Source organism: Coturnix japonica, chromosome 19 (assembly GCF_054131305.1).
Source record: "Coturnix japonica strain WE chromosome 19, WE-NBRP24, whole genome shotgun sequence".
Taxonomy (NCBI): domain Eukaryota; kingdom Metazoa; phylum Chordata; class Aves; order Galliformes; family Phasianidae; genus Coturnix; species Coturnix japonica.
The window spans coordinates 2,986,969-3,014,900 of NC_140681.1; the positions used below are offsets into that span (position 1 = coordinate 2,986,969).

General features: G+C 40.1%; 1 protein-coding gene across 8 annotated transcripts in view; it reads right to left on the bottom strand.

The window, feature by feature from the left end:
- ASIP (agouti signaling protein) overlaps positions 1-27,932 on the bottom strand; it is a 72,126-nt gene that overhangs the window by 11,717 nt on the left and 32,477 nt on the right. Inside the window, exon 1 of one of the 8 annotated variants that reach the window (XM_085520193.1) lies at positions 18,898-18,997. The exons of 1 other annotated variant lie outside the window; for it this stretch is intronic. Coding sequence is in view for 1 of the 7 variants with exons in the window: in XM_085520187.1 (XP_085376313.1) it covers positions 10,674-10,774 (101 nt within the window). In the remaining 6 variants the exon portion in view is untranslated. 6 more of the 8 variants (XM_085520188.1, XM_085520192.1, XM_085520189.1 and 3 more) reach the window with 6 other exon arrangements.

A 27,932-nucleotide genomic window follows, 5' to 3' on the forward strand; every position in this document is an offset into this window, starting at 1 on the left:
ACAGCAACCATCTGTGCATACAGGATAGATGTGAAATTTCCAGACAGCAAGAATATAAGGGAAAGAATAGGATAGCTGACTATAGCATTTGTGTGAAAAAACTAATAATTAAGGAGAAGAAACCTGCAGATTTCAAAAGCAGCAAGAAGGTTAACAACAGGAGGTTACAAAAGCAGAATATTTCAAGACCCTGTGAAAAATTATATCATAGCATAGAGGTACTACTAAGAGCAATAGAGATGTTTGACTGAGTCCCATTTTCAGAAACAAAAGAGAAAAATAATAGCAAACTAAAACAGTGGACTTCTGGAAAGCAGATTTCTGTGGGTTAAGAAATGGGAGGTAAAATTCCATGAGAAAAAAAAAAATCAAAAGTAAAAACCAAAACCAAAAATGACAAACAAACAAAACCAAAGTAAACAAAATAAACAACAAAACCGAAGCAAATGAAAACAGCAACACTAATTTTAACAAAACAAACAAATAAAATCAAGCAACCAGTGGAAAAAGAAAAAACAACAAAAACAGAGTTCAGGGAATTAATTTGTGGTTAGAAAGCTAGAAGGAAAGCGAAGTGAATGACAGAAGAAATATATGACGATTTGTTAGGGAAAAAAAAACACCTTAGAAAAACTGGCACGTTTGGTCTCCTTGCTATCTTTGAAACAATGGGATTCCAAAGCTTTTTGGCCTGATTTTTTTGCAGTTTAATTTTAGCACAGTTGATGTGTTTTTAACCCACCACCTATTGAAACCAGAGAAACTGAAACAGCGAGGAAGTTCTTGAACCAGTGAGTCTAATACACTTACCAGCACAAGTTGGCCTCTTCATCATCAGTTCCAAAGTAGCTAGATGCCTTTGACTGGGAAACTGTTCCATTTATGCACACAGGCAGGCAGTCACATCTCCAGTCACTTCAGTAAAGAAGGCAGTCAGCCTGGTCAGGCATGATTTGCCTTTATATATCTATCCTTACTGCTCTCAATTACTTGGATTCAAGGAATATTTTATCTACTGCCTTCCCAGGGACTGAGATCAGCCTGATTGACCTGTAGTTCCCTGGATCATCTTTTGAGGATGAATGTGATATTTTCCTATTTTCTAGGCATAAAGAATGTCCCCCAGTTGCCACAGCCTTTTAAAGACATCACCAGGCAGCATGATGCCCTGGGATGCACCTCACCTTATCCCTTAGACTTTACTACGTCCAGTTGATCTACGTGCCCTTTGACTGCATCTTTCCCTGCAAGAGGATAGTGATGCATTGATGCATGGATTTGCCTCTAGGCAGCTGGGAGGCCAAAAGCAGACCTGACCAGTGAAAGCTGAGGAAGACATTGAGTACCACAAATTTTTATACATCCCAGCAGCACAGAGAACTTGAGTTGCTCTTGACTGGTCCAATGCCTCCCTTGGCCTTGCCGGGGCTGGCTGTGTGGATGGGCAGCAGGAGGGCACAGAGGAGCCGCAGCAGTCTCTGCAGTGTCACAAATCCCAGACCCCAGGAAACAACAAGCCTTTACAGATGCCAAGTCAGGTTGGCCAGTAGGGTCCCCTGTCTCATGGTGGGCATCTCCAGTGTCTGTTTCTTACTGCTTTCTCTTGATGTGGACACTGGGCTTGGCCACAGACTCCTGGATGTCACCCAGACTGCTACACCCCTCCTTCAGCTTCCTCAGTTGCCAGGGGTACCAGCCACATACCACAACAATTTTCTGCCTAATTATCAATAACCATTATAGCAAAATCACTTTTATGGACTTGCTACACACATAGTCTGGGTGTGGCAAAGAAGGAATTGAGCGCAGTGGGTGTCCCTGTACACACATCCATCTCCTTTCACCCTGAGTGCAATATTGGTGTCCAAGGCTATTTTTCCTGTGGGAAATACTGTATATCTTGTCCATCTGCTACTGACCATAAACAGAAACCCTCAAAATAATCTGAGTTTTCTTATTTTCTTCATTACAATTAGATGTAGTAAAACAAATACTGCTGCATCGCCAGGAGATAAATTCTTTAGCTACTGCCAGCCCTATTGTTTGCACAGGCATTATCTTTGCAGAATTTGTTCTTCACTAATTTGACATACGTTTTTTAATTGCAGATGCCAACCTCAGCTGTTCTGGAAGCCATGAAATACTCTCAGGCAGTGTTTAAAATAATGCAAAGCACGCAGTCGTGGTGCTTGTGTCCAAATAGATCCTCAGTTTGGTTAAAAATAAAACAATCCATGTGCTGTGTCTGAAAATGAACATCTCTGTAGATGAAAAGCAAGCTTGTTTTTCAGATTTAAAGCAAACTTAGTTCCAAGGTTTTGTTTTTTTTTGTTTTCTTTTGGGAGTATGTTTAGGCAATATCCCAGGACTGTTTTTATGGGTTCTCTAATACTTATTGCTATCAGCTCTGTTTCTTCTCCTGCCTATATATTTTCCCTTAGTCTTTCCAGATGTTCCCCTGGAGGCAGAACTGCAAGTGAAGCTCAGGGGTTACATATCTACACCTGCAGCTTGGGGATTTCATTGCTCTGCCCAAAGTGCTGTCAGGTGGGCACGTCCTCCTGCTGCCCTTGCCATGCAGGAAACCAATCCAGTCCCTGCTGTGGTCAGGTAGCAGCAAGAGCTCAATTTTCCCCTTTTATAACATGGGTTTTGATAAATCATTATTCAACTGCAGAAAACAGTGCAATCCTTGATTTGTTCTTAACCAAAAGAATGACTTGAACTTCTAGGATTAAAGTACTGATAGAGTAACAATGTGATGAATCTGAATTTCTGCTTCATTTCTTCTTTAAATTGAAGGAAGTCTATGAAATGCTGAGTAAGCTGAGTAAAGTCAGACTGGCATGTGGAGCCAGAGGGCTTCTCCCAGTTCATTATTGTTCCTTTTGTTCTTCCTCCCAGACTTTTTCCTCCTGTTGTGCTTTTTTCCCCCCCTTCTTTTTCCTTTCCAAGTATGGAGGCCCAGCAGAACAGGCACTGTCTGCTCTCTAGTCTTTCTCTGCCATCACCACAATCAGCTCACTGAAACAAACTCTGCATGTTGTACAGAGACAAGTTCACTGGAGAGACTTCTGTAGTCTTTGAAGCTGTATGTTAAATTTCAGCGTGATTTTAACTTAACTTTTTTTCTGAAGTAATCAAACTCATTCTACCCTTCCTTGCTCACCAACTCCTTTTATATCTGTTTGCTGGTTCTACCTTTAACTTCCTTTCATTTACTGTTGCTTTTGACCCAGGGATTTCTTTTGCCTTTCACGCATATAGGTCTTTTTCATTTGTACTCCTTCCCTGTTGCCCTAGCTTGTTCTCATCATCCCCAGCTGGATATTCCTGAGGAACGAAGCAATGAAATTGAATGAGATGCCACAGTACGCAGGTCATGGCTTGGCTGCAAAAAAAATTCTGAATGTAAAGGTTTATGGATATCAAATAATAGAAGGGGAAGAACTGGGTATATTGCTCACAGCATGACCAAGAGTGACAATGTGATGCAGCTGTGAAAAAAGCAAATGTGGTCCTAGGATGTATTAAGAGATGTTTTTCTAACAGAAATATGAAAGCACTTAATAAGTTTGTATGCAGGACACCGGTGCTCATTTAGAATATTGAGTTCAATGCTGGTCACCCATGTGGAGTAAAAATGCATTTAAATTAGAATGGATACCACCAAAGAATAATGATGTGATTCAAAAATGTCACTGTTTGAGATAGCATGTGATCTAGCAGATGTCTTCTATGATACTGTCCTATACACCCAATTTCTTCATGTTCCACCTGACACCTAAAACAGAGGTGGGTTGCTGCCAGCTCCTTGTCAGAAAAATGCAGCACAGGCTTCCTTAAATGCTTCAAACATAGCTGACCCCCCAAAAGCCCGCACTGTTTCTAGATCCTGAACAAGATTTGTCATTCTCAGGTATATCACAGCTGTAAATAAAATGTGCTTATGTTCGGCATCAGCATAGGTGAGGATATGGAGGGCAGCCCCACTCCTGTGCCTTAAGGATGGGCCCTGGGGCATGGACTGGTGTTGGAACAGTGCTCCAACAGCTAGAGCCTGTGTGAAACCCACGTGGGATCAGCTCAGGTAACCCACGGCACTTACTAATACTGTTATTGCATTCTCAAACTGAACAGTTTTAAGGGTGTTTGGAAGATTTTCAGCTCAGCCTCCTTTGCCATGAGTGCATCGTCGTAAAGGGTTAGAGTCATTCTTAATGGCAGCTAGAATCCATATCTCACTGGGGCTCAGAGATCAGCTATGTTAGGATGAAAAATGCAGAGCCTGATTTATTTAGAAGGACTTGTCCACCACATTTGCCATAGCTTACTATACATGTCACCGCTTGCTCTCTCTGCTATTGCTCATTCAGAGCCTGCTAGACCCATGCACCCTAACTGGCTTTCTCACTTAAACCAACTGTTAATGATTATAGTGTTATGTTGATCTTAATCAGTCCTATTTCAATTTCTAGGAACAGAATCCTGTGAAACCTTTCTTTTCCCTATGGGAAATTCCTCTGTTTTCATTCTTTTTTTCTCCTGAGAGATGGCTGGATGACCAAGTAACTTCCTAATATCTCCTAGCACAGCAGGAATTGAATTTATAACTTACACTTCTCCCAACTGGCTTTCCTATTTTCTTTCTTTGTGGCCTTCCTGTTCGTTATGTAATTTTTCAGTAGAAGAGGCAGTATTCCTTTACTGACCTTGTTGATGGCAAGAGATATCCTTACAGTGCTCTGTTTTTCTTAAATCAAGTTCTCCAAGTCCTGTTCCAAAGTTTTTCTAGTGTCTGTGTCAAACCAACCCTATATAATAGCTTTATTATTCATGTGGGCGATTATTAAGCTGTTCTGTGACTTACTGAAATTGTTTCCCACCCAGTTCCCCTAGTTTAAGAGATAGCACCTGCTTTAAAGTGGTTATTTTGCCTTCCTTCAAAGAGGCACCGCTTCCACCAGGAAAGACATGAAGCCATGGGAACATGGGGAGATGAGTGGGTGTGAGAGTGGATCAATCAACTGATGCACTGACTACAGAAGGAATTCCAGATTTCTGCCTTAACCACTATGGGGGAAGGAGTGCTCGATGCTGCCGAATCCTCCTCTTGGGGATGAGAAACGTTCTGCTCATAAGTTAGCATGCTAAATGCTCTGTGGCAAATTATTTAGCCTGGATGATTTAAAATGACTTCTCAGTAACTACTAGAAGGTTAAGTGTGTTTTAATTTCTGTATTTCTACCCTGATATTGAATAGTTATTAAGAAAAATAAATAGCTCCTCTTTTCCATATTGTTATTTTTGGCTTTAATTGAAGTGGTATTCTCTCGTTTAGTCATTGCATTGTAATGGGTGTTGTGGGCTTTTCTCCATACAAGCCCCATTTGGAATATAATCTGCCTATCATAGGCTAAAATTTTATTTCCTGTTTGTAAGCAATTTTAATCTTCTGCTTGATTTTTAGAAACATCAACTTTTAATAATATTTTATGTTTCTAAAATTACTCTAAAGGAACATTCTGGTTCTCAGTGAGTTTGAATGTCAGGGGCAAAGCCAAGGATTCCATTTGAGAACGTTCTTCTCAGTGTTGGGACTCAGGTCATTTTATTACATGGTCTTTAAGTGTTCTGTACTGTCCCTGTCTGTGTATTTTACTGCATCTGTGTGTTTAGTGCAGCCAGGAGGGGCATTTCTTCTGAGAAGAGGAAGTGGACAAAGTTATTTGTCTTTGAAGAATGTAGGGAAGAAGAAGCTTTAAAACCGTGGTTGCTCCTGTGTTCACTTTCTAGAGGAACTGCTATATGAAGTACTCATTCCCTTATTATATTCTAAGAGTTTTACTTATTGTCTTGATCAAGAGATGTTTTTGACAAGTCCCTCTATTCTTTTACTATGCTGTTTAAGAGAATGTACATGTTTGGGCATGGGAGATTTCTCGTATTGTCTTATGTTGGTATACTGGAACAAATCAGTTTATGTTACTGCCAATGCATCTAAGAAGTGACTTATTTTATTTCCAAGGGTCTGAGCTATGAGATACTTGATCTGCTCCTGGCAGCGGATTAGCTTCAGGAATTGCTGGGGCGATTTTAGTTCCTGTGGTGGTGATGGGAAAGTGGTAAATCAGAGCAATGGTTAAATTATATCTGATAGTAAAAATGAAATAAAATAGCTCTATGGCTTTTCCTGTTGATTAATTTTGAGACATTTGCTGGCAAATCAGAGGGCAAAGAGGTCCCATAGGGAACATGACAGAACTGGAAGAAGTGCTCGGTGTCCTGTGATATCTATTTGCAGTGAATGGAAAGCAAAGTGTGTACTAGATTTACTAAGAGATTTTCCTTCTGTGTAGTACATGCATAGAAGCTGGGGTATCTAGATATTCCTTACACAACAGGTCAAATTCATGTTATCATGGCTGTGGTCTGTACAAGTAATGACTGTAGGAGCCATTGAAGTTTGCTGCTATTTAAGGTGAATCAATTTGTTACAGCAATGTTCCCTTTTAGAAATGAGTAACTAGAAAATAAGAATAAGTCAAATTGCACTGCCTTTGTCTCTGTGTTTAGAAACCTGGCACCAGTAACTCGGATGTAGCGTACCATATGGGCAAAAGACATTGGAACAATCCTTGGTATCTACACCAGATCAACAAGAGATCTGGACTGCCTCTACGAAATGCTGCAAGGCACAGCTTTTTTTTTGTTTAATAGAAGAAGGGAAATCCATGTGTGGCCCAGAAGTGGTAAATAAGTATGGAGACAAATGGCGGAAATATGTGTTAATTGATAAACTACACATAGGAAAACAATATGTGTTTTAAGAATGGAAAAAAGTCATGGCCAAACATCTAAGGAAAAACAAATATTGTACATTCAGATGGGGAAATTCTATTCTAGGCAGCAGTGAATTGAAAGGTTTTGGGAGTTATGCTGGAAATTGGCTCCCAGTGTAACACGGCTGTCAAAAGTGCTGATGTAGCTCTTGAATGAGAAAACAGGGCTGACTTCAATAGGAGAGAATATTTATTTAACATTGGTATGACTATTACTGGAAGACACTCCGTGAAGAACACTCATTGAGTGGAAGGAGTTTGGATAAAACATAAAAATGATCAAAGGAATGGAAAAGTACATCTGAAAAGAGCTCTTGAAGCTCAATCTGTTTAATATCAAAGAGAAACTGTAGAACATCTCAATCACTGAACCTACTTGGTAGAGCTGGGGGGAGGGAGTGACAGGAGACTTTTCAAGCAAAGCAGCAAAGATATATTGAGATGAAGTCACAAGAAGAAGTCAGAACTAAAAAATGAAGATCTTACCTATTCTGGTTCATTAGTAATTAGACTTTAAAATGACCAACCAAAGGTTGAAATCTTTCTTTCCATTTTTTTTTTTTTCCTTCTTATTTTTCTTTTTCATTACAAAGACTCAAGACAATGAATTTTCCTTATTTTTAAACTAGGAAACGCAACTTGTAAGCAAAACTGCAGCTCATTATGTCATTGTCTGAATTACTGCAATAACGAATGGTTAGAACTTCATTTTAATTTATCATTTTGGAAGTGTCTGAATCTGTGCCAGGAATGTTTTTGGCTCAGGCGTGTGAGGGCTGCACTTCTCACTGAGTAATCCTGGACAGACAGATGCTGCGTTTACTGTTGTTGCACCACCACACTTTGGTTTTCCTACCATACTGACCTATTACTTGTTTGGAAAGGTGTTGTTTAGAAATGTTTTTTTAAGTCTTGACATCCCTAAAACCCCTTTAGCTCCAGGAAAATTGACCGTACTCATCTTGAGCGTCAGGCTTTGGGTCAAACGCACTGAAGCAGCCCATTCCTGAGTGCTGTGGAACGTACACTGAGAAAACAAGCTAAAGAAGCATTGAAATTCAGCATGGAAAAGACAAAATGCTGAGCACGGATCCCCAAACAATATTTATATATCCATTAACTGCAGTGTTATTCCTTTTTTTGTTTTTCAATGCATTACGTTCCCTCAAATGCAGCCTGTATTGCTTTCAGATCATTTGTACAGAGCTGCTTCTACACCCCTCAGTGTGGGAAGGGTAGGATATAAGCCGCTGCAGACCCTTTATGGTTCAGGCTCAGAAAGGTGTCAGTCTGCATTCTTTCTCATCTTCCCAAATTGGTTACAGGTGTCAGCTGCATCCAGCCAGAGCATAGCTGCCACCATGGTTTATCAAATGTCACAGCTGACGATTTCAGTTTCATATGCTTCCTTTCAGTGTAATTTGTTACCTTTAACCATTCTTTTTATTATTATTATTCTTTTTAAAGGCAGCTCTATTACTGCCAGCTTCAAGCACGTCTTGTTACCAGCTGACTGCAAAGAGCCTGAAGGGTTCTGTCCAGAAAGAACATTCCTGCTGCCATCAGCAGCTCCTGCACCCGCAGCCTGCCTGGAGCGCAGCTCCATCTGTCAGCAGTGCTTGATGCTGTGCAGGGAATGCATCAGTGGTGGACACATGGCAAAGCCCAATGAAGGAGTTTGCTCTGCAGGAATGGGCAACAAGTTTATGTGGGTACACTCGGATATTTGAAAACGGAATACTTGTATTGATGGGACAAGAGCGTGCTTGATGTTCTGCTGAATGGTGAGCAGGGTCATGTTAAATTGTTATTTAAATGCTATTAGTAATAGAATGGCTTCTTACAGATGAGAATGTTTTTCTGAGACGAATGAGTGGTTAGAAGTGCAAAGAGGAGTGAATGAAAGATATACCAGAGCTGGGCATTTCTCATTACCGGCTGCAGCTTCCTTAGGACTTAATTTGAATTATGTATGTTTAAATCAAATCAGACTTTAACCCACAGCCCCTCAAGTCAAAAAAGATTGAAAAGAAAGCATGATTTGAAAAACAAATAGAAAATGCAAGGTCTGTGGCTTTTCCCATTGACACGCTTCTTAAACAGCAAATTTAAGATGTAACGAGGAAAAAAAACAATGCAATGACTTTTCTGTGCAATATGCATTCAACATGAAGATATATGCTTAATAAACAAGGTGTTAATTATAATTCTCAACAAAGCTTTTAGTAGATCTTAACCTTGCAGTGTACCGAGAACTAATTCAGGCATGTGGCTCTACATGAGTCTGAGTATATTGAGTTTTGTCACTCATAAAAGATCAAAGGAAATAACTAATGAGGAAAACTATACTGAAGTTGGCATTTTTTTTCCCCAGTTTTCAAAGTGTGGAGGCTCCCCCCCCCCGGCTCCCCCACATATAAGAATTGTGATTCTTTTCTCTTCTATCTCCCCTAGGCGTGATTATTTTCCCCTCCTTACAGTTGGGGTGCAACACTTGCAAAAGCTTTCTGAGCCTGTTTCAGTATAGAAGAAAAAAACAAACCAAAGTGCATAAGGCAGATGTATGGGGAAGTACAACCTCAATGCACAGAAAGCCAAACAAGAAACATGATTAAAAAGAAATGAAAACTAACCAAACCAAACACAGCAGAACAACTGAACCAAGAAAACCTATCAGCCTCAAGACTAGTTTTTGGGAAAGCATAAAAACAACTGTCCAGAATTTGGTAAAGGGATTAAATTATCCAAATAAGATACAGGTTCCAATCTCTCCATATATTTAACATCAAAATCTACAGTCAAATGCATCCAAAGATCTCATCCTACCTCAGTCAGAATTGGTTCTGAGATTAAGAAGATGGTCCAGAAAACATGCAAATGCTGGTGAAGAAGCAAAGTCACTTTTGAATGTGATAAGGTACCACATCCATCATGTGACTGAGGCAAAAGAACAGGCAGCTGTGCAGTGCATGGGGAGAAATAAAAGGGGAGAGGGGGAGTGAAGAACACAAACATGAAGATCTCTGTCTCACACACAGGCAAAACAAAATCTGCCAGGGACAGCAGTGAGAAATGCATCCATTTGGGAAAATAAATGCAGTGAAATGAACAAATAAAATCGCTGTAAAAATTGACAGAAGTGCTCCGAATTAGAACAGAGAGTGGGAGAAAAATGCTGACAATGCGAATGGCAATTGGAAATTGTCTCTGCGTTCAAGTACGTAACGCAAATACTGCTTGCTTAATTCACCTAAAATTATACATGAATTTTATGCATATTGATGGTGGATTTGCCACCTGAATTTGTTTAATATCAAATGACTTCTAAGGACATATTCCAGAGCAAGTCGGAAAAGGAATTACGGTCCACAGTGTGAAGAGAAACATGACCAACCCACAGAATAAAACCGAAACCCCATAAATCAGTCAGGAATTATAAAAGCTCCAGGAAGATAAAAACTTACATTTTATACAGTCAATTTCTTTACCTCGGAGGGCAGAAGTTAAAATCCTAGCCAACTTTTTCAAGCAATAGCAAAGCACATACAAGCTCTACTTTGTTAACACGAACACCACAGCACTACGGCGCACAGAGATGATACAGCATTGAAAATAACCAGTTGCATAAAAGCACAGGTAAATTTAGACTGAGCTGAAAAGCCAAACTTGCACCGAAACTCAAGCCCCACATACGTCAAACAGAATCAAAGCACCCTGAATCCCAGGCAGTGCTGAAAAGAAGAGTTGGAAGGCGAGCACAGGGCTGGAGCCGAGAAACGCGAAAGAGCGAAGAGGTAAAATAGCAAAATAAAGATAATCTTAAAACATCACCGCTTTCCACACCACAGAGACAGATTTGTGTGACAGATGAGAGTGCAAAGGAAGACAAATCTCCTCGGTGCCGCATAGCAGTGAGATGTGATTGTTTCCATCCAAGCAACGCAGTGGCAGTCAGTGCCCAGCCGAAGAGGTTAAATATTTTGGTCCTACTGAAACAGCAAGCTGTTATTCTGTTTATCAGGCTCTAACAGAAACCAAAGCAGCTGGTCTCCCTTGTTCTGCTGAACTGCAGAGAATATAAGCAAAGCATTGGAGCTGTTTTCAGTCCCCTTTGACTGCTCAGCAGCCTGCTTTTAACTATCACCTCCTCCCAGAGCAGTGCAGAAGTGCTTCCTATGTATTAGCTGACAAAACTATAACTATGGCGAACCGCTTTTTCTACTTCCATTTTCTTCTCTGTCATTTTCTTTCTTTCTTTCTTTTTTGTTTTTACTCTTTATTTCTAACTGTTGCTCCGAAAAAAAAAAAATCGTATCAAGTTGACCCTTGTCTCTTCTTTTTCTTTTTGTCCCAGTTGAAAAGTAAGGGAAGGTCCTGTTGCAGCAATCTTCTGGCTGAGAGATTTGCAGCTGATGGCAGCAAATGAAAAGGAGGGAGCTAAGGGTTATTCTGTCACCCAGGTAGGAAAAGTTGTGTGATGGGAACAACAGAAAGACCTCTTGTAGGAATCATGTTCCTCGGTCCCTGCTCAGGGCCCATTCCTGCAAGGGTCCTTGTCTGGCAGCTCCACTCCCTGGAGGGTTCACTGCAAATGCAGTCTATGTGCAGGAGCAGATCTGCAGCAGATGCCTAAGAGCGATAACAGCGGCGTCTTAACCCCGCTGCAATGAGATAACTATAGCTGGAGCAACAAAAGGCAGAGACCTAGAGAAGGAAAGGTGATTTGCGTTGTTGTGTTTCAAAACTCCCTGACTGCTCGTACAAAAACCAGACGGCTTTGCCAGCACTGGGACACTGTATTTGAAACGTATCACATGTCCCTTTATAATTTCAAGGGTCTGATGGTACATTTTATACATTACATTACAACTGTACATTGTAATGGGATATTAATACTTTTTGCTGGCTATTTTACAGCCATGTGTGTGTCATGTGTGCCACGAGGTGGGTTATTTGTTTTTTTAATACCTCCTTGGCTGAAGAAATAATTGCTCGTGAAGCTGCTTGCCCACTCCTGCAGCCTAGGGCACCAAACGTTTCGGACTGGAGTAAGTGACAAAGTGTCAGTGGTTTTTTTTGCAAACCAAAGGATCCAATTTGATTTAGCAATTTACGAGGGTTTATGTGAAAAAGATGATGGGTGGAACGGAGGTTCTGTTATGGAAGAGAACAGCGTCCCCTTTGTCTCCTTTTGTGATTAACATGCCTTGTATGAAGGCAGCCTTTTAGTGTTCCCTCTGGATCTCATAATGAAGCCAGGACCACTCTTAGATAGGAAAAATATCTCTTTTGGCAGCCTGGCATTTGCTTCTTTTTTTTCCCTCCACTTATATGTAGCCTTAAATACGATAGATTAAGTGAGCAAGACGGCACTGAGACAACATGGGCCGAGGGTGCAATGCAGGCTTATGAAATTGTAAGCATTTGCAGCTATCATGGGGATGTGGCAAATGCTGGTTTAGTGTGGGAACAGCTCATCACAACCCATCTATGGGAAAACTTTGTACGAATCAGCAGTTTGGAAGAACTCTCATCTGATTGCTGTCCTTTATTTGCTGGGTTTAAAACACGGCAGTCTTATGTTTCATCTGGCTATCTGTCATGGCTGATTTCCTATGGAACCCCTGTTCCCAGCAGCACGGGATGTATATTGATGTATATCCCACATCAGGCTACTTGTTTTCTAAGGATCTTGACAATCTGTTAAAGTGAGTGAGGCTATTTAAACACTTTAAAGTGACTATGGGTCATCTTATTTTGCAAAGACAGATGTCAGAGCAGTTGTTAAGTCCTAAGGCAACAATTCTAGATTTACATGGGGATGATTAGTGCCAGAGAATAAAATCTGAATAAAGACCAGCTTTTCACAGAAGATGTATATAAACATTTAATGTCACTATGAAAATACAGCTCTGAGGGCTCTCACTGTTTGCAGCACGCTGATAGTACTGCTGTAGTCTTTCAGCATTTAAATTAAATCCCAAGAGGGATGAGGGGGGAAAAGGAGGGGGAAGGGGGGAAAGGGGGAGCTGCTTTTAACATCTTTTTGCTTCAAACCGAATGACTTTATAAATCAAGGAAAACCTTCTGCATCCAAGATGTCTCTCTTGGAAGAGAAGCTGATGAAATGTGTTTTCCTATGCTTTGCCCTGATATTGTCAAACTCAAATCTCTAAATGCTTTCAGAGGAGGAGCAGTTAAGAAGTCAGTACTTATATCAAAATAAAGAATAAGAGAAGCAGCTCTGCCTTTCTTTTACGATGTAATATTAATGATTTTTACTAAAATCTCTACTGTTTCAATATGGCAGTAATAGTTCCCATCACATTTTTTCCTGAGTTCTCTTTTATTTGTTGCTGGTGGTAGTTTTTCTTTTCTCTTTTTCTTTTTTTCTTTATTTTTAAATGTGAAACCAGCTACTTGTGGCCAAGCTTTGGTGCTTTGCAAGCTGGTGGAGTCAGACAAGTAGTCAGCCAGCCAATAGATAGCCAGTTGTCCAAGCTGGTGTGGGACAGCATGCTTTGCACTGAGGAAACCAGCATACATGGGGCAATCTCATATGCATAGGCTGTTCTGCTTGCAATCCTTTGGACATCAAATGCAAAGGAAATGGATTGGAAATATGTATACGTATCTTTGCATTGCTTTTGTGACATCAATCTAAGAAATTAAGGCCAGTCTGAACGTTGCTTAACTGCTTTTGCAGCTAAACAACAAAAGGTTTTCAGAAGCCATTGTGTTTGGTGTTACAATATAAGCAAAATGAAATTGCAGAACGTTTGGAAATGATTCTGTTCCCACTAAAGGCAATGCACATCGTGCAGCCTCTGCTTTTCCAAAGAGCATCTGCAGCATTAGCTGGTCCTGGGACACTTTGAGATCAGCTCCATCAGTACCTGCACAAAGCAGAAACGTGCCCAGTGACCAAAATCACAGGCAGAAGTGTCTTCAACGAGGAACTGGAACAAGCCTGAGGTGCTTGAGGAGCAATGTTTGAGATGAAGGCAGTGAGCAAGTGTGTGGTGTGGTTATGAGTAGCTCTGGGGAGAAGCCTGGAACAGCGGGAGGAAGACAAGCTGACAGGAGCACAGCGTATTGCTGGGGCTTTTGAAAGGGCAGACAGATGTTTTCCTTCATCCTTCCCTACTCATCTTGCTGCAGCGCCGTTGGGTGATGAATAAGAAGTGACACAGTGGTGGAACTGGTTGGATTTTACCAGTCAGGCCGTTCTCAGTTGTTACAATTGACAAATGAAAAATGGCAAAAGCAACCAAATGTTTCCAGAAGAAATAGTTTCAATTAAGACTATATACTGATATCTGCAGGGGAAATCTACAGTATAAACAATTTCCTTTCTTTTGAAAATGCTGTTCTTGTTTTCTCATTTCAGAACTTCAAAATGCTCTGATTCATTTATTTTTTTTATTCATTTGAATTGAAAAGGAGCACTGTCAAAACTTTCCCTAAAGAAAAACTGTTTTTCAGACCCTGCTGTTACCTGAATTACTGCGTAATTCTTCTCTCAGCTTCTCTTCCAGCCTTGAGGCAGCAAGTTTACATCTCCTTTGTAGACATTTATGGTGTGTAGTTAATTTTCTCCTTTTAAAGAGAAAGAAATCCCAGGGATCTGTTTGTGTTGCTTTGAAATAAAGCTCAGCTGTCACTCTGCAGAACAGTTTACACTGTCAGATGTGATGCGGGGATGCTGGTTTGCATTCACAGTGCCAACCACACAGCTCTGGGAAGAACCAGGGCAGTGGGAATTGCATCTGTGTGCCCCTTCCTCTGTCTTTTTGTCTCTGTTTTGGCTCTGATTGATCACAGTCAGTGTTTTATTCTCTCCCTGCCTGACTTATATTTTCTACTCTTGAAAGTCTCAGGACAAATATATACATATATATGTATTTTTTTCCTTTCCTTTTCTTCCTTCTCCCTTCTTTCCATAATTGGATTTTCTTTCTCTCCTGCTGTACTATCACATGGACACACATTTTTCTCCCTAATCTTCTCCCTTTCTCCTTGACTCTCCAGAGTTGCTACTGCTTCCAAGGCTCAGTGACTGTACCAAGAAGGCTGCCTGCTTCTGTGACAGTGTAACACTGGCAGGTGATCTAAGCACATTTGGTGGAAGGACAATCTGAAGGGAGAAATACGGAATTGACATGAATAGGGCTATTTGGAATTGCTGCCCATCTCCAAGAGGAGAAGTAAATTTGTCTTTAGGGAGCTCTACACTGTAAGGATGGGAGAATTTGCCTGACTTTCTGTACTCTGTAACACTTGAAGCTTTTCAAATTGACTTAAGTCAAATACATGCCTAAGCAAACATTTTCTGCTTAGAAACCTTCATGTTTTTCAGATGCATTGATCTGGGAATGCAAATAGCTGGCAACTAGCAAAAATATGCAATCTTTGAATAGAAATGGCAGACTTTGTACCTAGTATTTTAATAAGGGGACAGGCAAATAAACCCTTATCGAGGCATGACAAAATAATTAGAATTATTAACATTCTGAATAGTGGAGTAACAATGCAGCTGAAATATCAGGAGAGGATGAAACTGGAACAACAAAACCAGCCATTGGGGAGCTCCTTTGCAGAAGGAGCACTTCTCATTCACTTAAAATGAGTCCTGATCCCTGAAAGTGGACTGCTTTTTTTCCTGTTCTCATAGTTTCTGTGTGAATGGATGCAATAGAAACACAAGAAATAACACTTCAGGTACAGCCAGCTTTGCAAAAAGGAAGGCTGCTGAGTATGGTTCCATTGGGGTACCTGCCACTGCAGCTTCTGCAGAGTTGCACTCATGTAAAATTAGAGTTCATCCTGTAGTAAGCAATGAAGAAGACAGGTGTATTTGGACAGCACTTTGAGAAGCCTTAACCTTTGCAGGAACCATATGTGAAATGATGCTTACAAGTTAAAAAAATATGAATTATGCTTTTAAGTAAAATTATGTGAACAATTGCAGAACATTTTGGCAAAGAAATACTGTATCTATCCTGAGGAATGCCTTATCCTTAGGATGAGAGGTCTGATTTTTCACAGTTTATCCTCAATGCTGGGAAATCAAAGAATGTAATTTCAGCGGTCAGAATGGGTAACAACACACAGATACAGGTTTGGGCTAATTTTACTTCTGTGTTTATGCCATAAAAACAAACAGCATTAGAAGTCTACAGTGTTGCTCCACTCATTCTGTGGTTGTTACTACCACGATTCAGTCACTTCCTTCTCGTTTCTATGAAGTTAATAAAGCAGGTTGTCTTTCACCTTCTTGACCTGAAGTCTTCCAGCCATATTTCACCTGACTGCTTTGCTTGTGCTGTCTTTCCCAATTTACTCCCCAATGTGCTTAAGCTGAGATTTAGTTTTTGCTTTGCAATTTAAATGCTTTATTCTTCAGAGGAAATAAATACGGACAGTATATTGGTCACAGAAATACTGAAAATGTCAAAACATTCAGATTGGAAGAATATTAGACATTAGGTATTGATTGATGAGCTTATAAATAAATCCATACATCTCTCACTGTGTTCACTTGATAATGGTGTTTAGCTTTTAAGAGTAAATCCTACCCTTTTTGTGTCATATTTAATCAAAAAGGGGTTTAACTGAGAAGAAAATATTTCAAATTTGTTTTATAAGCACATTAGTCTTCTTTCTGCTTTCACTGAAACCAGTGGGAAAGCTCTCAGCATGTGTCCTGAGTTAAAATATAACTCACGTGCCTGATGAATGGAGGCTACATGCTGCATTCAAAAAAGTGCAGCAAGAGGAGAGCAGGTAGTGCTCTCATTTGGGATTACACGGGGGAACAAAGAGGCAACAGTGAAATAAGCATAAAGCTAGCAGATAGACATTAATTATTGCCGGTAATGTTCTATGGTTACGTTACTGGTTATTTCTGCTTCAGGTCTTACATGCTTTTAGGATTGAACCTTTGAGCTGTAAAAGTTGTGGAAAAAAGGGCTTTTCGTTGCTGGTTGGAGTACCTGCTGTATTTCTGCTCCCTGCTTGACACACAGTGCATCACTGTGCTTCAAAGCATCGAGTGCAGCACTGTGTACACTCCGTGTACAAACAAGGTTCAGGAAGCACTTCACTTCCTACATTAATTCCTTGCATTTTAAATTGGAAACTCTAGTGATATTTGTGAACAACTCCAGGTAAGGAAAAACAGTATTTTAATTAAAGGGCTAATTTATGTTCATAGACTTGTTTATTTGAGTTACGGGCACAACATTCATCACTTTAGCAACTTGGTGTGCTCTGAAGGGCGTATTTAAGCATGGAATCAGGCTGTAACGTTAATGTCTTGCAACCTCTGAAACTCATTTTAGTAGTCCTACTGCATCTTCTAACTAAACACAGAAAATGATTCCAAGTACCCCAGAGTACTAAGTAACAGTCCCTGTATCAGACAGTTCTTAGCAGTTCTGCTCTGCTTTCGGAATAAAACCGATATGCGTTTGGTTTCAGAGGAATACGAAAGGAAGGAAAAAAAACCCGAAAGCCGCCTTTACCACAAACTCTTCTTGTTTCTCCCCCTACAATTTAAAGATACTTTAAATGAATTGTTGATCTAACTGCGCCACAAAAAATTATCTGAACTTGCCATTGTCCGCCAACAAACAGAACTAAGTTTATTGGGACCTTGGTGGAATTCATTGTGAAGCATAAAATCTCTGCCTGAGATACACAAAACTGTGCGCATACGAAACTGAGCAATGCATTTAAAGACATATTCATTAAATTCTTCAAGTATTCAGAACTCCTACCTTGTTGTTTTCTTTATGAGAAAGGCAACTGACATCTGGTCCTTGTTAATGCCATCAGTGTGTTTACAGGGTTCAGAATTCTATGCGTACCATGAAAACATCTTGTATAAATCTTAACATATACGCTGTATAGCATTTATAAATAAGAGTTGCTGGTCCTGGAAGAGGACAACAGCTCCCCAAAAAACCAAAACAAAAGAAAAAAAACCCAACAACAACAACAACAAGAAAAAACAAAACAAAACAAAAACAAACAAACAAACAAACAAACAAAAAACCAAAAAACCAAAAAAAACCCCAACCAACCAAACAAGAAAAAGATCCCAACAGTGAACAGTCCAACATTCAATGAAATCAGTCCTGAAACGGACAACGAAGTTTTAACTCTGAGCTCACTATGAAGAAACTTTCTTTTCGCCTAAGAATAGAGAGTTTGAGGCCAATCTAAGACAAAACTGAGCATGCTGAAGCACCAAACAACTGTCCCACTTCTGAAGGCAAAACGACAATTTAACAGATGGAAAGAAAGCACTATTTTGCAATTGAAGGAAAGTTGCAGAAATTGTTTTCATTTAGCTAAAACTTATTCTATCTCAGCATACTCACTTTTTTTGCTTCACAAAACTGGCGAACTCTCATTACTCCTCATATTCCCACTGCCTCACGCTATTACTTTCGAAGTAGATGATGTATTTCTACACATACATAAGTATAAGCAGAGTGTTTAAACCACAGATTTCTCTGGTCTGTCTTTTTTGAATTGCTAAATGACTCCGTACCGCATGGAGAGCTGGAGCTACACGTCTTCCTACAATATTTCATTCTAATTTAGAAAAAGAACATGAAAGTTTAAATGTATGGCAAAACAATGAATAAACGTAAAACATCCACTCAGATAACAAAACATTTACTCACCTCAGCCATGTAGCCAAGGAGAATGCACTTCCAGCCAGATTATAGCTGGAGTGCTGTACGTTGACCAGCAGTTCTGGCTTTCCTCATTTGCAGGAGATTTCACTGCTAGTCAAGTGAAATTAATCCTGCTAAATCCTTTGATTTATTTGGAGCTTCACAGGTACCTATGGGCTTAGGGCCTCTCTTTCTCTTAAAAATAAGCTGCTGATAAAAAGGAGGTAACTGTGAAAGAGCAGCTGCAGCACTGAGGCATCCTGGCATTGCAGTAGCGCCTGAGGGCAGCAAGGACAGCACGAACTGATGAATAAATTTTGTTTAGCTACATTAGAAATGAACCTCCCAAACAGTTTAGCACATACCTTTCTTACAGGTCTTCAGCTGTCTGTATTTTTAATGCTCTGGCTCTGCTTCCTTTTCATTTAAATCAGAAGTTTACTTTCAATCAGTGAATTAAAGATGTGAGAGGTCTTGCTTATATTGAATATTCAAGACACGCTGGCAGGGGCGGTACTCTGAAAGGGTTATAATTTTTTTCCCTCCCTCTCCAATGCAAATGTCAAATAGGACTGATGTTGTCAATTCACAGTGTCCTTTGTATATAGAAAATAAACATTTGTACGTCAGGTATGCAGGATGTAGAAGACCCAGCATACAGTTCTAGAGGAGCAATAAGGCTGCAGTGTAGTTCTTGTACAGTTACGTTGGTCCAGCTGTGTCCTGTTGGTTGTGTGTATTGTACCTTTGGTACTGGCACCTACTGAAAAATGAAAGCCTAAAAGCTCTATTTGGTATCCTTTTCATAGCAGGTTATGTCTACAGCCCTACTGTGAGAGGTAGTCTGTTGGTTTGCTATGCTCTTTTTTGGAGATATGAAGGGGAAGAGCACCCTGACACTAGAATCAAGCCACTGAGCACTGGGTTTCCTTCCTTGAGTGTGGGAGAGGGGAGAAATGTTGATGAGCTCTGGGAGATTGTAGAGTGGGCAAACATCCCTCAGTGGTTTCTTTGCTCAGTTCCCTTGCCAGAAGTTCTGCTTCTGCCCCAGGACTCTCCTGACAAGGATGATGGTGGCTGATAGTCCCATGTGCAGCTGTTGGCCTGGGTCTGCTTTTCTTTTGAACCCTTCAGTAGTTTGGAAACCTCTTTCTTCCCCAACAGAAGAACATTTCCTCCTTTCCCAGCCCAGGGCCCTCATTGATACTAAAAGTGTTGCAGCTCTGCTCCACCAGTTCACTCAGAAATCATAGGACCGCTAGTGGCTAGCAGAAGAAGAGGAGGACTGGAGGAGCCCGGTTCCATCTGCTCTTCCCATTGCTGAAACAGGGAAGAACCACATTGGTTCTGGAGACAGAGAGAGGATGGAGCGGGGATGCAGCAGGGTTAAGTATAACAAGAGAGGGTCTGACTGGGTCATGTAGCGCAGCAGGGTGAAGCAGAAAGCTACCATAGTGAACAGTGTGATTGTATGCTTACCTGGTATCACAGACATGTAATGTGCAACCAGCGTCACGCACTGCTGTGGTGTTGCCACCTTCTCTATTGCTGCACTGAAAGCACTGTGTGCTCTATTCTGTACTGGACCTATCTTGAACCATGGCTGTGCTTGAGTGCTGGCCCTGACCATAAGACTCTTCTGCTTGGGAACAAGGGGAGAGCCCACATTTGTGCAAACTGATTCACCAGGCATTCTGCTTGTAGGAGCCATACTTGTAGAAAATACAGGTAGGCACACTTATATAGGGACTGTACAACTTTCTCCCTCCTCTTTTCATCACCCTACGCTGCACGAGTCAAGGACTGGGAGGAGATCCTGTTCTTCACAGCTACCAAATGGATGTGGTATTGATGAGAAAGAAGGGACAAGGTAAGGATGAGGTTTGGAGTTATAGAATCCAAACAATTTCCTCTTTCCTACTGGCTTGGGACATGACATTTTGGTGAAATGAGTCCTGTTCTGCAAGACCTGCTTGGATGAAGTTCCTTCTGCCTCTGTAATGGGGCCCAAATTAGGTTCTCCTCTTGCATTTGCCTTTCTGCAGCTCCACCTCTCTAACATGTGGGGTATTAATTTAAGAGGAAACTTTTATTAAGCAATTACTAAGCACAAATAGACATTGTGCAGACATAGGAAAATATAATCTTTCTCTTGGGTTGATTCTTATTTTTTGCTAGAGGCATGACAGTGGTGCTGGGCATTGCACACAGGGGGCTGTGCTTTCTCACAGTTAGAATGTACCAGGCACAGGCTGTGGAAATGTGTCCCTCCTTGCTCCGTGCTGGGACTGAACTGCACACATAAGCAATCTATTTGCTCAAGTTTTAGATAAGTGTTTTTGAAGAACCTCAGTTGTAATCGTCCAGAACTAAGAACAGTTAATACTAGATTTACACTTCATCTGAGCTTTAGTTTTGAAATGTAATAATGTAAAACCCTTATTTCACTTTTAAAGGGAAACCATACAATTTGTCTCTCTTTTCTGTGTTTTCCTGGCTTTTTGCTCTTGTTTCAGTGTATCTGGTTTGCATCAGGCTGAACCTGGCCTAACATATGGCCAGCATATAGCCCTGCCAGAACCAGCTGGAGGCTCCTCACATTTGCCTGAAACCTCTGATTATTTCAGCTTCCTCTGACAGTGATTATACCAGGAATTTTCCCTAGGGAAGTTGGTTGTGTATCCACCAAACATGCCTCTTCAGTTGTATATAGAAGAAAAATAAGCTGAGAAAGACACAGACATGTTTTTGTAACTGAGACTATTTTAAGTAAAACCTCAATTTTACTTTTTCATTCTGGCTGCATAAGATAACATCTTTCTTCTCTCCACAGACTATATATTATTCTGTTGTCCCTTTCTACAAAATGTAAATATATTGTTTTATTTCTCTAATAGCCTAGAAATAAAAGTGTTTAGCAGTTAGGCCCTGATCTTCAAGTGACTGAAGTTCATACCTCCACACAAAGTTATGCCAGCTGTAATTTTTGACCTGAAAGGATTTCGTAGCTAGAATAGAAACCCCCAACAATTTTGAAAAGCCCCCTTGAAAATAAGCACAATCGAACAAGTTTGAAACATGAAAAGGTGTTGTCGTTTTCTTTTCCTCCCCAAGATGGTCTAATTAACATCACAGCCTCTTCAAAATCTGGCTCTTGCATTTGTTCTTACTTAAAGACTAAAAGGAAAGCTCTTTATGGCCCAAATGCCCTATATTGCCTTCCTCTTTCAAACATGGCTTCTGTTAGTATTTACCATCTTTGCCTGGCTTTCTTTTTAATTTGAAAGAGTTCACTACAATAAAAAACAACATACTAATAAAACGTGTATCAAGAGTTCTCCTAAAAATTATGCATTTGTGAAAGTAAGATATTGCAAAGGAGACTTCAGTGTCTTTGAACACATTTGGCAATCTATTTCATCACCCACTATGCTTCCTACTGGGGACAATGTGCATACAATTTAGTTCTCAAAGCTGTAGAAGAAAAATCTTTTCCTTCCCTTTCCTTCCTTCCCTCCCTTCCTCCTTCTCCTCTTTCCTCCTTCCCTTCTTCTCTCCCTCCCTCCCTTGCTTCCTTCCCTTCTTCCTCCCTCCCTTTCTTTCTTTCTTTCTTTCTTTCTTTCTTTCTTTCTTTCTTTCTTTCTTTCTTTCTTTCTTTCTTTCTTTCTTTCTTTCTTTCTTTCTTTCTTTCTTTCTTTCTCTCTTTCTCTCTTTCTCTCTTTCTCTCTTTCTCTCTTTCTCTCTTTCTCCCTCTCTTTCTCCCTCTCTTTCTCCCTCTCTTTCTCCCTCTCTTTCTCCCTCTCTTTCTCCCTCTCTTTCTCCCTCTCTTTCTCCCTCTCTTTCTCTCTTTCTCTCTTTCTCTCTTTCTCTCTTTCTTTCTTTCTTTCTTTCTTTCTTTCTTTCTTTCTTTCTTTCTTTCTTTCTTTCTTTCTTTCTTTCTTTCTTTCTTTCTTTCTTTCTTTCTTTCTCTCTTTCTCTCTTTCTCTCTTTCTCTCTTTCTCTCTTTCTCTCTTTCTCTCTTTCTCTCTTTCTCTCTTTCTCTCTTTCTCCCTCTCTTTCTCCCTCTCTTTCTCCCTCTCTTTCTCCCTCTCTTTCTCCCTCTCTTTCTCCCTCTCTTTCTCCCTCTCTTTCTCCCTCTCTTTCTCCCTCTCTTTCTCCCTCTCTTTCTCCCTCTCTTTCTCCCTCTCTTTCTCCCTCTCTTTCTCCCTCTCTTTCTCTCTTTCTTTCTCTCTTTCTTTCTCTCTTTCTTTCTCTCTTTCTTTCTCTCTTTCTTTCTCTCTTTCTTTCTCTCTTTCTTTCTCTTTCTTTCTTTCTTTCTTTCTTTCTTTCTTTCTTTCTTTCTTTCTTTCTTTCTTTCTTTCTTTCTTTCTTTCTTTCTTTCTTTCTTTCTTTCTTTCTTTCTTTCTTTCTTTCTTTCTTTCTTTCTTTCTTTCTTTCTTTCTTTCTTTCTTTCTTTTCAGAATAAGTTCTACTTTCACAAGCTGGTGTTTCTATCAGTTCAGCTGCCCGATTCTAGAGTTGGACACTCATCACTCAAACCATCTCCTTCAAGGTGGAAGAACACCATCTGTGTGAAGGTAGAAATACACTCCTTTAAACCAGGATTTTTGATGGGTATGTCTGTGTATTTGTCAAACAGACAAATATGCCTGGAATTTTTATTCAGCATCCAATGCAGTATGTTGTCGTGGCACTGTACATGAGAGCAGACTGGCATTGTTCACAGGCCCATGGGTCTTCCTGTGTCCTCCCTATGGCTGCACTGCCCCAGTGCTGTCAGGGTTTCTTGCAGAGGACGTACTTCCGTACTTTTGCTTGTCCAGTTGGAGCTCTGCCCAGAAACATACCTGTCCTTGTTGGAGGCCAAAGATGTCTAATATTTTCTCTGCTAATTGATATCAAGCAGCTGGCAAATACTGTTGCTGCTCACTCCACCAGACTGTCAGCAGGATGAAATGGTTGCATTGTGGAAAGGAGCAATGCATGAAAATCTTGTGTGATCATATAAATGATATGGGCAGATCAGGCTACACAGCTCTGGGACCTCCTCTGCACCTTGCAGAGATTAAAGTGCAGCAAACAAGGTTCAGTGACTGCAGCTCCTCTCTCTCTACCACATTCCTACTTGTTTTATCCTGGGGGTTAATAGTTATTTTTTTAACTCCTCAGTCATGTAGTAATTCACCTTGCATTGATTTTCTATTAATGAAATATCACATTCATCTAGTCTGTGAGATGTCCCTCTGAACCAAAAAATAACTAGATTCAATACCACAAGGGCTCTTTAAACACAACTTGCTTCTCTAGACACCAAGCTGATTCTAAATATTATTTATAACTAGTGTCGGCCATAAAATCAAATTCATTTAATAAAAATCTTACATATGAAAAATGCATGCTTGGTTTCTTTTGTGTGTATGGAAAAAATGTTAGCCACAGCCAAGCAATTAGGATGCTTGTGGGGCTGCTAGCAGATCCTCCCTCAGTGCTTTGTTGGAAACTGGGAAAAACAAAAAAGTCTCACCCGAGCTTTGTACAGGCCAGCTTGAATGATCAAACCATTGAGCTGTGGAGCATATTGTTTTTCTTTCTATAAATGAATAGAAACCATAAAATTCATATGATAGATTTCATTGAATGGAGCTTTCTCAGTTTTGCTGAGCAGAAGAATTAAAGATAATATTCTTCTCTTTTTGTTTAGGACAGGGTGTCTGTATTCTGGCTAAAAATGTCATAGGCAAAAATCTCAAATGAGAAGGGATGGGTTTTCATGGGCACGGTTCTTTCCATGGTTTGGGGCAGTTCTGAGTATTTTCACAAAGGGGCTGATTTTATCTGAGCGAGTTTTAACAGACAAAACCTCAGTAAAGTTTTCTCTGATGAATCTCTTTGAAATGTGATGTTTATCACATGTCTATATAACAGCACACAGCTTTTTGTGCTGCACTGTCCTAATCTGCATAGGGTTTGATAGACTGAATTATTTTTCATCATCTCTTCCTGCTCAAAGAATACAGATTTTTTTTGAACTCTTCCAATTAGGGTAATTTGTCAATGGTTTCTAGGTCCTGTTTGGTCCAGTTCTGTGACAGTTGGGTCAGAGGGACCCACTAACTCAGGAGAGGGGGAAGAGAATAAAGGAAAAAGGTAAAGAGATGGGCCTAAAAACAAAACAGCAGCAACGAGCAAAGCGAGAAAACGAATATACTAAATATGACAGTGGGATGCGAGACAACACAATCTAATACAATATCATTGGAACTGAAGCTAATAAATGAAATTAAATGAAAGTGTCCAAAACTGAAGGCGTTACTCTGATGCTGAAGATGATACAACTAGGGAGCTCACATGCAGAGATAAGCAGTTAAAGAAGGGTCAGTCTCGTGACTCATGAGCAGTTTTATCTTTCCTTTTAAATGGAAAATGGAAATGGAACAATGAAGTCTTCCAGCATTTGTAGTTCTTCTCTTCTGAGAAGGGTATACCTGGAACTATCAACAATCCATGGAACTGGAGCATTAAATCTTTAACTCTCAGTGCACTACATGATGTTACGATATGGAACACTGATAACAAAGATCACAAAACTGTGACACTAATACTTTTGATTAGCATCAAACTGCATTCATTTTGCTTTTTTAACTTAATACAAAATCCTTGACAGTTGCTTTGTGTTGGGGTGGCTCTTATACCAGCTCCTGTCAAGGAGGAGATGAGTCTCAAGGACTGTGCTTTCTGACCACCAGTTCTGCTAGGAATTCTATTTCTTAAAACAATACTTCTTTCTATCATATTACACAGTGACTGGAGAGCCTGGTTAATGTCAGTGAAAGGAATGAAAGGCTTCACATCCCAGTTCCTGCACTTGCACTTATCATTAAATCCACATGATGCTTTTGTTCTTCATCAATATATTTCTACATCTGCTTATTAGTTTAAAATGTATACAACTTCTTGGGAATACAGCTTATATCACGGAGTTACTGTTCCTCCTTAAGTCTGTGATGAATTCCTAGGCATATGACTCAAGTGCTATATTTTTGTTGTTGTTTTGTTTGAAGCATGTTTCACCCCAGCAGTACCACTTTTTCTGTGGGAAAATGTGAAAGAAGAAGAGATCAGTTTTTGAATGTATAGATTTAGTTCTGTAAAGACAGTCTGGATACATACAGATGTACACAACCAAATTATATGAAAGTAGAACTTCCCTAAAATTGGAGAATTTGATGATTTCTGTTTATTTTCTCTCTAATTTTTTGTTAGTTCTCAACAGATCGGTAGAACTTTGTTAATGTCTGTCTAAATAAGGAAGCCGTAAGTATGGAAGGCTATGTGTAGGTCAGGCAAAATTCCCCACATATGAGAGATCTGCTCAGTAGTTGAGTTTCTTTGTTCTCCTTTATCTAGACATTTCATATGGAACTGATTCTTGGGTGCCTCACACAAGTATGATGAGAATAGGATGTTTTATCTGCTGCCTCAATAACATGGCTTGTGCTTACCCTTGCCAAAGTAATTCTTTAAACTCCTCAGTATGAATGTTCTCATTCTGGAGATGAGAGGTCAACTTCTGAATGTCTGAGTGAAGTTACCCAGATTTGAGTATGGTGTTTACAAGAGTCACAGACTCTACTGTCCCATTCAAGAAGCTTTTAAAACAGTAAGCAGAAATATTTAGGATACATTTGAAGTTGTAGTCCTTATGGATAAAATTAATGTAGCTAAATGCTGATATCAGTGTCTAAGCTGATCAATTATCCCACAACCCTTTTACTGTCAAAAGGTGGAAAATAGCCAATAGAACATTTCTTGCTAAAAGGAACATTTAACACAAGTCAGGTGATTCACACCTTGGAAAGAAACAGATGTATTGGATAAAAAGACGTATTTGCAGATGTCTGGAAGGATCTGCATAGTAACATTGCACAGACTGCTTGCTTGCAATAAGCAATTCAAATATTTCTAACAATGCACAAAGCTACATAAGGAGTATGTTTGTTGGAACATATGTGAAACTCTCATGTTAACCTCTTGATTTTTGTCATGGTCTATAGACTTTGCATTCCTAGGATTCAGAACAGTGTCTGTTCTATTATACTTATTATTTAAATTGAAAGAATATTCATGCCTTTGGCCTTTCATAAGGCTAAATTGAGAGAAAGTACTTGAAAAGTGCTATGGAAAGAGAACCATATTGCCTTTCTCGATGGGCTACCTGTAACAGTACTAGGCCTTGATATGCTCTCAGATCCAGGAGGGATAGATTCTGGTGTTTGAAACTCGGCTGTGGGGAGGGCTTCCCTTTCAGGTGGTGCATTAAACTCTTTCAGTTGATTTCTAGATGAGAGGTGGCAACTCCTTGTAACTTGTTGCTTTGAATTGGTAGATTTTGACTCAGAGAGGAGGGCTTCATCGCAAAAATCTGGTGAGTCTTTGAGAAACTGCTCTTATACTAAGAACAGTCTTTGTTTTCCTATTTTGGTTCTTTGCAAAGAAGTCAATGCTTTATTGTTGCTCTCTTAATAAGTGACATATTTCTTTTTTTATAATTTCTCCTTCCTTTAGGGCTTGATTTTGTTAAATGCTGCAGTGCTTTGTCTAGGTTTGCCTCTTTATCCTCATGTGGATGTAGGTTTTCACTTACCATAAAAGGCCCATAGAGCCCACCACCATTTCCATGCTTGGAACAAAGTGGTTTTTTGTGCCTGTGCTTTTAAATTTTACTAGGAAGAGGGGATTATAAAAAAATCCATTTATGCATGGGTGTTGGTTTCCATGCTAGAACAATTATATTGATTGCACTGCAGCTGTGAACTGCCCATGGAGGTTTGGGTAGGGATTATTTCCTGGTATTTAAGGAATCTTTGGCCTTTGGGTAGGTAAATTCTTGCTGACTTGAAGACTGGGATAATCAGAAATGCAAATAGAGCAAGAAAACTAAGGTATTCCTCATCTGACAGAGAGACCAGGCCCAGATCATATGACAGAAGGTAAAAAAGGCAGATCAGTCATACTAATTCACCAGATGTGGAACAGAGAAAGAACTGAGTTGTCCAAAGTTGTCTGGATATCTTAGAAAACTGAGATATGCTAAAAATGCACTAAGTATTATTAGCAGGTTAAAGGATGGTTCTTCCCCTCTACTCAGCGCAGGTGAAGCAGCACCTGGCATGTTGTTCCCAGTGCTGGGCTCCCCAGTGCAACAGAGGCATGGACATACTGGAGAGAGCCCTGTGCAGAGCCACAGAGATCTTGAAGGCACTGCAGCACCTCTGCTGTGAGGAGATGTTGAGGGAGCATGAGCTCTTCAGCCTGGAGAAGAGAAGACTCAGTGAGATCGTATCAACATCTATAAATGCCTGAGGGGAGGGAGCAGAGAAGATAGAGCCAGGCTCTTTTC